General features: G+C 66.7%; 1 protein-coding gene across 1 annotated transcript; it reads right to left on the bottom strand.

Annotated features, from left to right (window-relative positions):
* Positions 1-9735: 9735 nt before the first annotated feature.
* On the bottom strand, positions 9736-10740 carry LOC309581870 (platelet-activating factor receptor-like; the record flags this gene model as incomplete). Its single annotated transcript, XM_082296718.1, has 1 exon — positions 9736-10740. The coding sequence occupies one exon, from the start codon at positions 10738-10740 to the stop codon at positions 9736-9738; it is 1005 nt and encodes a 334-aa protein (XP_082152844.1).
* Positions 10741-11128: the final 388 nt, after the last annotated feature.

An 11128-nucleotide genomic window follows, 5' to 3' on the forward strand; every position in this document is an offset into this window, starting at 1 on the left:
AGGGTGTGGGGGACGGGCACACCTGAGGGTGTCAGGGCGTGGGGTGACGGGCACAGCTGTCGATGGTTTCCCGTCCCACCAGCCCTGTCTGGAGCTACCGCACTTCAAAGGCCAGGGGCAGGGCGGGACGTCCCCAGGGAAGCGGGGGGACCCCGAGCCCCAGCGCGCCCGTGGGCACCCCCGGGGGAGCGAGGGTCGGGACCCGCCGCGGCGCCGCCTCTGCAGTTCGGACCTTCGGGGATCAGCACCGCGGACAGCGCCCGCCGGCGCCACCGTGGCCAGCACCACCGTGGCCAGCGCCACCATGGCCAGCCCCACCACGGCCAGCCCCACCACGGCCAGCCCCACCATGGCCAGCCCCACCACGGCCAGCGCCACCGTGGCCAGCGCCACCATCGCCAGCCCCACCATGGCCAGCGCCACCATGGCCAGCGCCACCATGGCCAGCGCCACCGTGGCCAGCGCCACCGTGGCCAGCCCCACCATGGCCAGCCCCACCACGGCCAGCGCCACCATGGCCAGCCCCACCATGGCCAGCCCCACCATGGCCAGCGCTACCATGGCCAGCGCGGCCACCATCGCCACCACCAAGGCCACCACTCTCACTATGGCCACCACTGCCGCTATAGCCACCACTGCCATTGCCATGGCACCACCGCCACCATGGCCACCACTACAAACTCCCACCACGATAAACTCCCACCACGACCACCACTGCCACAGCCTCTACAGACACCACTGTGACCATGGCCACCACTGCCCACCACTGCCGCCGTGGCCACCACTGCCACCAGTGTCACCACACGGCCCAACAACATGTGCCACAGGCGGCCGTGCTGCGGCCCCGCCACCAGCCCCTCTCGCAGCCCCAGGCCAGGGATGTGCCAGACAGCAGCAGGAGCAGCCGGGCGGCTCCAGGGCCCTGGAGCTGTGTCCCAGGACGCCCTCGCTTCCCCCCTGCTCTTGGCATCACTTGGCAGGAAAAAACAAGGCAGGGTGAGGCGTGGGATCAAGCCTCAGGATGACAGGGATCAGGAGAGGGCTCTGCTGCTTCCCTCACTCCTGCCTCAGTTTCCCCTCCAAGAAAACACTCCAGAGATGCAGGTTTGTGTCACGGAGAGGCAAGGTGCTGGGGGAAACCACGGAGAGGTACGGAGGGACCCAACTGCCACTGTGACTGTGCCAAGGAGCTAACTGAAGACAGCCAGGGCTCGAAGCACAGATGTCAGCACCGGCTGTGCCGCTCCCTGGCAGCGGGGCCGTCTGGCAGGCAGAGCTGGGGCTCCCCGGCTCCATCCATGGACCAACACACACACACACAGAGGGGACCCTGTCCCTCGTGAACACAGAGGTGCAGCCCTGCCCTGCTCCCTACACCCGCAATGAACAGCCTCCACTCAGCACACCCTCTCCCCCAACGCACATTGCTCCCACCCCCCCAGGCCCAGCACACACCCCCCTGCAACACACACAGCCCCCAGCCCAAGCAGACACTCCCCAATGCACACAGCCCCCAGCCCCAGTGCACCCCCCTCAATGTGCACAGCTCCCGGCCCAGCACACACAGCCCCCAGCCCCGCTCCGCAGGGAACGGGAGCAGAGACCTGGGGGCTGGGATCCCCCCATCCCGGTCGGCCGAGTTTCCCGGCTGTGCCGAGGCTCGTCTGAGCGAGGGCTGGCCGGGAGCCACAGGCTGCATACTGAGGCGAGAACGTGGCTGCCAGGGAGTAGGTCTCGGCCATGAAAGGGTTAGGGCTGTGGGCTGCCTGGGGGCTCCCGCTCTGCCCGGGCCGGGGGGGCTCGCTGAACTGGCACAGCTGGGCACAAAGCAGGGCTCTCCCAGGACTGGGGCTCTGCAAGGCATGGAGCCCCCTGCAAGGAGCCAGGCCCTCTCCCCTCCCACCCACCACCCCACTCACCCGCCGCCGCTGCTAAGCCATGAAGTTGCCGGCCTGGGCTCGGCACGAGCCGGAGGATGGCCGCGGCACAGCGGCTGGATTCCCTCTGATCCTGCAAATTCCCTGCGGGCTGCCCATGCCGCGGCCAGGCCGCGCAGCGAGGCCGGAGGCGTCGCCGGGGTCACGGCCACCCACGGCAGCGCAGCGGCGGCGGCCACGCTCCGAGTGCTGACACCGGCACCGGCACCTTCCAGCCGGCGAGAGGCGGTGGCGGAGCCGTCGCCCCCGCGCGCTTGGGACACACCCACGCGCGCTCCCCGGCGCGCTCGGCCACCCCCGCGCACCAACACAGCCCCCGGGAAGGGGCTGCCCACGCCGGCAGCGCCGCACGCCCACGCACCGCCCCGCACGCCCAGACGGACACGCAGCCCCGCACGCTGATGGATGGACGGACACTCGGCCCCGCACACCCAGATGGACACGCAGCCCCGCACGCTGATGGGTGGACGGACACCCGGCCCCGCACACCCAGATGGACACTCGGCATCTCAGCACCACTACATCCCCGTGCGCCTGGACGACTACGGGGCCACGTGCACCTGGCTGCTCCCACTCGCAGCGTCCCACACGCCTGCCACCCACTCACTCCTCTGCACCCCACAGGCACCTGAGCGCAGCCCTCGCCCCCACCAGCTCCCCACACTCACACCTGCTGGCTGGCACCCACTGTGGTTCCCCTACTGTGGGGCTGTCCACAATGTCCCCCCACCCAGAGAGGGCCCAGGGGAGCCTGAGGCAGATGGGTGTCGTGACACAAAACATGAAACATGAGGTCATCCCTCAGCTCAGGTGCACCAATGGCACTGACCTGGGGTGCATCAACCATCATGGGGTCTCACCCCAACCCCACATCTGGGGACACCAACCACAGCAGGGACAGCCACCTCCAAGACATACAGTGTTTCCCCAGGAGCAGCCACTTCACCATTCCCAAACAAGTGCCCCAGCATCCCCTGTGCCACCACAGTGCCTGCCTCCCTTTGGGAAGATGAGAGGTTCCCCAGGAACGGAACATCAGCAGGTTCTGTCACACTGGGACTTGATGCCTTCAGCTTTTGTAGTCCTCTCACTCCAGTGCAGCACCCCCACATGCCCACAGACAGGCTGTTCTCCCCCTTCCCTCTGCCCACCAAAAACTTCAGCTAATTCCCATCCCCAACATCCTCCTGCAGGAGAGGGCCAGGCAGGCAGCAAGGCCCCATCACCACCCGCTGCCCAGAGCTGCCAATTTAAGGCCAACCAGACTCCTGGTGAAACATTGAGCGCTGGCAACCACGCCGCAAACATCTGCTCTTCCAACGGCATCATGATTCACAGGCTATTAATTGGGGGTTGGCAGCGCTGGGAACTGTTTGCATCCCCTGGCTTTGCCCAGAGCCACAACTCGCTGCCGACAAGGTCTAGGTGCCGGAGATAGAGCCAAACCCAGCAATGCACCGGCCGCAGTGGAGCCGCACCGGGACTGGCCGCGAGGCACCGTGCCCAGCTCCCGCACCAGCTGCACGGACGCCCGGGAGCGACGCAGAATGAACCCCAGCAGGAGTGGTGCCCAGTGCTTGGCAGGAGTAGCCAAAGCCACAGTGCCCGCCTGAGCCAGGTGGCAGCAGGCAGGCTGCCTGCTCTGGCACGGCAGGCTGGTGGGTGCTGGGGGTGCTCTTCAAGTCACTGGCACCGAGCATCGCTGTGTTTCCACAGGGTCTCCTGGCTGCCTCCACACGAGGTGCCGAGCCACTCGCTCCCAGGGGTACTGACTTCAAGGGGAGCCACAGAGCAGACCCTGCTTGTGCAGCACCAAACGAAGGCTGTGGGGAGCTTCCAACAGCAGCCAAGAGGAATCTGAATTCAGAAGCTGATTAGAAACCATGTCATGGCTTCTTCCCGCTCCAGCATTTGGGGAGGAGTGAGCTGGGGGGGCGACGTGGAAAATCTAATTAGGATTGAGGGCAGGTTGCAGAGGCGCTGACATGGGCACTGCAGGAGCACAGCTGCTTGTGGGAGGGGGACACTGGGTGCCGCAGCACCCCTGGCCCCACAGAAAGGGGGAAAGTACAAATTAATTCTCCTTAATCCGATGGGCACTTGCTCTGCTGCCACGTGCCGCAGCAGCTGACAGAGAGCAGCCCAGCCTCCCTGCAGCTCAGCTTGTGGGCCCGTGGTGGCCAGGCCCTCTCTGTCCCCCTGCCAGTGACACGGTACAGCCCTGGGAATGAGCTGCTGGGCAGGGCAGAGCGAGCAGAAGGGGCTCAATCCTGCCTGGTTTGGCAGAGGTGAGTGTGGAGTGCTGAGCTGCCTGCCCTGTCCATGGCTGTCCGGGTGCCCCCCCCCCCCCATGCTGCTGCTCGTAGAAGGACCAGGCATCACAGGGCCATTGAGATGGCCATGATCTGGAGGCCACTTTGTCAGAGCAGGCTTTACACCTGGTTCTTGGGGATGGCAAAGCCCAGAGGCCAGGCTGAAGGGGCACTACACAGAGTCTGCAGCACCAGGCACCGCTCTCCACATCCCCCTCCCCTCACCCTCCCCAGCACCTGCCATGCCCTGTGCCACCTGCACCACAGGGATGTCCTCCCTGCTGCGAGGAGCTGCCACCTCCATCCACCCCATCACCAGGGTGTCCCCCGGGACACGTCCAGCCGCAGCCCCCAGCCCCCTGCCCGCCCCGTGAGTCCCCCGCTGCTGGCACGTCTCGCCTGCTATTCTTAGCTCTCCAGCGCTGCGCTCTCCCGGCAATGGCACCGTATATTACTATTATTGCTGGCTGCCAACGTCTTGAAGCAGGCAGCCAGGATCGTGATGGGGCTTCCACACCCCTGGTGACCTGTCATTCGGTCCCTGCTGGGCTCTGGTCTTCAACAGGCTATTTCAGGAAATCCAATTTGATGTCCAGAAGGAGCACAAGCCACACATTCAGCCCCTGCGCTGGATCCAGGCTCCTCCTGTTTCTGCTCAGATCCAGATTTTAGCTTCGCCCATGTTGGCAATAAGGGCCAAGAGTCACCTTTGGCTCCAGATCCAAATTTCTGGCTGGGTGGGATCCAGGGTTTCGGCTCAGCTTGTTGGAGAGATGCGAGCGTCTGCAAAACCTGGATCTGGAGCCCCAGCCCCCACCGCAGCAGCACCACCTGACCCATGAGACCCCAGCACGGGGCCTGATCCTGCCCTTGAGGGTGGGCAGAGCTGGGGAGACACACAGCAGCACAGCAGCACAGCCACCCACACAGGCTCTGCATCCCACAGGTCCTGGCCTGGCTCTGCCTCTGAGCTACTGGTGGGGAGGCTGAAGGAAGGGCCCCCAAGGAGCCCCAGACTGGGCTTCCCAACACCCTCCACTCCTCCCATGCCTTGCCCAAGCTGCTGGGAGCCAGGTCCAGCAGGAGGGCTGAGAGGGCTGGGGGCTGCTCCTCCAAGCCCACATGGCACAAGCCTGGGCACTTGGGAGGGAGATTTGGGCACCAAGCTCAGCACCATCTCACCCAGGCTTGGAGGGGGGACACCACGGTTTTGTCACCCTGTTCTCTGGAGCAGGGATGCCTGGAGCTGGTCCTGGTGCCCAGGCTCAGTGGGGTAACAACACCCAGGGCAGCCCCAAACTTGGCTCACACCAACACCTTCCCACGTCAGTGCTCCTGCCACCCCCACAGCCAAAAGGGGCCCCTCCAGGCTCGGATGCTCCACGGTCACTTTGATGGCTATTTCTGCATTCCCAGCCCTGCCGGGGCTGTAATAATGCTTGAAAGGGCTGACATGCTCCTTCCAGCCATGCCCATCTCCCAGTGGCCTTCCCCCTGCTCCATCCCTGCACAGATAGAGTCCTCAAGGACCGGGAGCCATGGATGCATTTGGAGGGACAGTGGGAGCACGGGGGTGAGAAACTGAGAAAGACCAAAAATTACATCCATTTCCTAAAGGAGAATCTGCGCTGCTGACCGGATCCTGCTCCAATTTACACCAAGGAAGGCTGGCTGCTCGCAGCCTGGATTCCCACGGGGACAGCCAACACCCACCACCCGGGCTCTGTCCCCCCTTCCTGGCCAGGGGATCAGGCAGGGATCGGCCATGGGCAGCGCAGCCCTGGACCCCGCGAGGGAGGTGACATGCGGGGCTGGATGTCACAGGATGGAGAGAGAGCAGCGGTCCCAGCTGCCAACTTGCTCTGCAGGTTTGGCACAGGATGGAGGGACCAGACCGGCTCCTCCAACAAAACCCAACAGTCTGGGGGAAGGAAGGCGGCGGCAGGAGGGACACCCAGACCCGGGGCCCCAAAGCTCTGCTTGCCTACCAGTCTGGGTTGGACCATGGCGCCTGGATGAACGGTGATGGGCACAGCTCAGCTGGTGCCCCGCGCCAGCTCCCGGCACTCGGCCGGGCATGGTGCTCACACCCAGCGGCGCACCCCCGGCAGGATGGGGAGGGAGAGCCCACTGGGCTGGGGAGGGGTCCTGGGCCTGCCCCGAGCCCTCTGCAGCTGGAGAACGCAGGATGGCTGGCGTCGCCATCCGGGAGAGGCTGGAGGGGCTGCAGATTGTGCCTCCCTCTCCAAAGCCTCGGGCAGCAGGAGATGGGGATGCCCGCCGGCACCTCTTCTCCCGCACCCGCCAGGGAATCCTGGCGGAGCTGAGCATCACGGTGAGACGCCCCCGGCCACCCCCCGGCTCCCTCCTCCACCATCCCCCCCTGGTTCACCCCCGGACACCCGCTCGGCGGGGCTGGATGGGTCCGCAGGTGACACGTCCCGTTCCCGCGGGGCCGGTTCCGCACGGCTCCGGCGCCCCGTTGGGGAGAGCCGCCCTCCCGCACCGAGCACCGCTTCCCCCCACCCCCATGCTGGGCACCGCGATCCCCGGGGACCGGCCCCCCACTCTGCGCTGGGCACCGCGGTAGCCCCGGGGCCGCCCCCGCCGCTCTTACCCCGCACCCGCCTCCTACATCCTCCGGCGGCTCCCGGGCGGTTCCCCGACGGCCCGGCGCGGCCGCCCCCGGCCCGGCTGCTCCCGGCCCGGCTCTGTTGGGCTCGGCTGGTCCCGGCTCGGCCCGGGCCGGCGCCCCGCGCGTGGGAGCGCGGCGGGCGGCAGCATGCGAGTGGCGGCGGCCCCGCAGTGCAGCGCGGGCGGGCGCGGAGCGGCGGGAGCGGAGCGGGGCCGCCGCGGCGCCGCCAAGACACGGCGGTGGATTTTCCCCGGGAGCCAGAGCGGGCGGCGGCGGCGCAAAATGGCTCCGGTGCGGCTCTGCCGCCGCCTCCCGGCGCCCCGGGACCCCCGGGGGGGGAGCGGGGGCAGCCGCACGTGGGGCCGAGGAGATGCTGCCGGCGGGGCGCAAGGCGTGGGCTCTGCCCCGCGGAGCCGGGCTGGCACCGGCATAGGTGGTACCCAGCCGTGGGCATCCCTTGAGGCACGCTGCAGAGCGGACTGGCATCGAGACAAGGGGTACCCACCCGTGGGCACCCCTTTTGGTCCCCCCGGGGAGCCGAGGGCACTCCGGGACCGTCACCCACCCCTGTCCACAGGCACGCTGCCTGGCAGGGAGAGGACAGAGTGCAGTCCTGGGGTGCTGAGACAGCCCTGGGGTGCCAGGACAGCCCTGGAGTGCCAGGATAGCCCTGGGGTGTCGGGATAGTCCCTGGGATGCCAGGACAGCCCCAGGGTGCTGGGACAGCGCGGGCAGGCTCCGGCCCCAGCGGCTCAGCCTTTCCCCAGCAGACCCGGGCTGCCCGCTGCCGCCTGCCCGCTGAGCCACTCGCACCACACCTTGTAATTTGATAATAATTGTAATAATAATAATTACAGCGTGCGCGAGCTGGAAGGGCAGGAACAATAACCTGGGTAACACCCTGCACGGTGGCAGGAGCAGAGTGGTGGCACATGCCCCATCCTGGTGCCAAGCTGAGCCCAGAACACCCCATCACGCTGCATGTGAGGCCCTGCCCAGTGCATGGGGGGACATACATGGCCCAAGCAAGTGCCCTGTGTGTGTTTTTAAGCAGTCATGTCTATGTCCCAGTGCTGTGGTCTTTAGCCAGGAAAGCGCCAGGCTTTCCCACTGAACAGGACACCCTGGCAGAGCCAGGGCCAGAGCTGGGGCTGCCCCAGTCCTGGTGTGCAGAGAGTCCCCCGAAAGTCCTGGTGCCCCCAGGAAGAGATCTCCAGTCCCAGACCCACCAGGCCCTGCAGCGTCCTGCATTGCTGACACGGCTGCTCCTGCTGCATACGGGGAGCAGAGCTCTGCCCCCTCCTTCAGCAGTTATATAAAAGGATTAAAATTTAATATGAACTTCAAAAGGGGAAGAACTGGGTGGTCGAAGGCAGCTGGCCTGGGGCTGGGTGCAGAGCAGAGGCACCTTGGGACATGCCCCAGCTCTGTTGAGCAGCAGCACTGCGGCACATGGAGACATCATCCGGCCCCATCCATGGGGCCAGAGCAAAGTGTCCAGGCAGCATGGGCAGCACGGGCATGCCATGAACCCACCCTGGCTTTACTGAGCCATGGTGTCCCTGGGTCACAGTGGTGCACACTTTCCGTGGCACATGGAGACCCCATTCCCCAGGGTCAGGCCTTGCCCCGCATCTTCACCTCTCTGCTGGCAACCAGGTAGCCCTTAAAAATCCACCACCCACAGGCACAGCATCACCCACCCGTCCTGGTGCCCACTGCCACCCTGCCCATCCCATGCCAGCAGTCCCCCAGGCAGCGCATCTCCTCCTGCCCGGTGCCTCACATTTCCTCCCACGCACGTGGGTTGGAGCGCGCCCTGTGCTGGGGGAGCAAGACCCCCAGCTGGGGGGCAGCTGATGCACCCTTGCCCCCCAGCATCCCCAGAACCCGCGCAGCTGCACAGCACCCACTCTGCCGCCGGTGCAGCACGGAGAGCGGGGCTGTGCTGGCAGCAGGAATGAGCCAGGGCTGGGAAAACACCATCTTCCGCCCACACAGCCGCCCGCGGACCCGCGCCCGCTCCGCCGCCCCTGCCGCGCCGGGGCTCACGGGGAGGGGGCGGCAGGTGCGGGGTGGGGGCTGCGCTCACCACGGCCGCCCAGTCATGGGCAGGGCAGGGGACGGGGCAGGGGGTGCGGGCTCAGCAGCCCCCGGTGCAAGAGCCGCCCTGGGGCAGGGTCCTGCGTCAGGAGCGGGGCTGGGCTGGGGGGCCGGGGCTGCGGGGACCGGGGATGCCCCATATCCAGCCGTCCCCGGGGCGCAGGTAGTGCTTGGTGAGGGGCACAGGCACCCACCAGAGAAGAGACCGGGGAAGCCTTTGGCTCATTCATTTTTAATCCTGGCCGAGAGCAGGAGGGGTGCAGGCATGAGGCTTGGGGACACTGCAGGACAGGAGTGGCCACGGGGCCTCGAACAGCCCCCTGGGCAGCCCAACTCATGCCGTGGGCGTCTTTGGTCATGCATGCAGGATGGAGACCCCCGGGAGACGACAGCAACTGCCGAGCATCCCTCTCCATCCTGTCTTCCCACACCCCACTATGGCTCAGCTCCCACTGCTGGGCGAGTCCCTCTCCCAGTGCCAGTGCCGCTCTCCCAGTGCCAATGACGCTGTCCCAGTGCCAGTGACGCCCTCCCAGTGCCTGCAATGCGGGGGGCAGGATCTGTGCTTGAGCAGGAACTGTGGGCGCGTGGGAATGCACAGAGAGCAGAGCAGGGCGGGAGGAGGGGGGTGCACGAAGCCAGAGCTCCCCCCACGCTGCTCCCGATCCCTCACCCGGCAACAGGTACCACATCCCACCGGGACTGTGGCACCGGAGCAGCCGGGGCCAGGACCCTGGTGCCCACCCTGCTACGAGGAGGTGAAGGAGGAAGCTCGGGCGCCAGGCGCTGCCCCGGGGGGGGCCGGCGGGGGCAGCGGGAAGCACCGGCCGATGTTGCGCAGGGTCCGTCCCAGGTCAGCGCGGAAGCGCCGGATGGAGAAGCAGTAGATGAGGGGGTCCAGGCAGCTGTTGAGGCTGAGCAGGGCCACACTCAGTGTGTGCAGCACGTCCAGGGTGTCGGGGGGCCCGCAGAGCGGTGCGGGGGGCCGGCTGCCCACCCAGGGGGCCAGCGTCAGGTGGTAGGGGGCCACACAGACCACAAAGATCAGCAGCATCCCCAGCACCATGGCACGGGCCTGCTGCCTGTGGGAGCCTGGTGAGGCTGCGGCGGGCACCGACAGTGCCCGGGCGATGGAGGCGTAGGTGCCCAGCACCACCAGGAAGGTGGCGGAGAAGAAGCCCACCATGGCGTAGGCATAGCCCCGCTGCCGCCCGTGCTGCTCAAAGCAGGCAGTGGTCCCAGCACGGGTGGGGAAGGTCTGGTGGGTGGCCAGGGTGGGCACGGCACAGCCCAGTCCCAGCAGCCAGGCCAGGGCACAGGCCAGCGTGGCGCCTCGGGGCCCCGTCAGAGGCAGTGCCCGCCGTGCCGCCCGCACCGCGCAGAACCGGTTTAAGCTGATGAGCGCCATGAAGGTGATGGCACTGTAGGTTGCCAGGTAGTAGGCGGCCCCGGCCAGGCGACAGGCAGCCTCCGAGAGTAGCCAGTCCCCCCCGGCCAGGTAGTAATGGATCCAGAGGGGCAGGGTGAGGTTGAAGAGGATGTCGGCCAGCGTGAGGTTGATGAGGTAGATGCGGATGGCCTTCCTCACCTTGACACTCTGCAGGAAGACCAGCAATGCCACCAGGTTGCCTGGCAGCCCCACACACAGCACCAGGCAGTAGACAACAGGCACCAGCATGAACTGCACCGGGTTGCTGGGCACACACTCGCCAGGGTGTTCCACCGGCAGCAGTCCCGGCACCGAGCCGTTCATCCCGGGCTCCTGCAAAGATGGGGAACACTCAGTGGCACAACCCTCGGGGACAGGGGAGGGACGTTCACCCGGACAGGACAACCTCTCTGGCTGGCACCTGCAGTAGCTGCTGGGCACTGGAGGTAGAGCCCCGCGGGGATGCCATCATCTGCTGGAATGGCTCAGCTTCCACAGGAGATGAGGAGACCCCAGCTATGTCCCCCCACGCCAAAAGGGAGCCCAGAGGCCACTGTCAACAGCCCAGCTAGAGTTCCCAGGGAGCGGCAGGCACAGCTGCAGCACAGCCAAGGGACAGAACTGCGGCTGGAGGCACCCGGAGGTGCCGCACTGGCTCCAGTCAGCAGCTGCGGGGCTTAACACCTCCCACACAGCGCGTGCCTGTGGGGCC

The sequence above is a fragment of the Coloeus monedula genome, assembly GCF_965178545.1.
Source record: "Coloeus monedula genome assembly, chromosome: 24".
In the NCBI taxonomy this organism is placed as follows: Eukaryota; Metazoa; Chordata; class Aves; order Passeriformes; family Corvidae; genus Coloeus; species Coloeus monedula.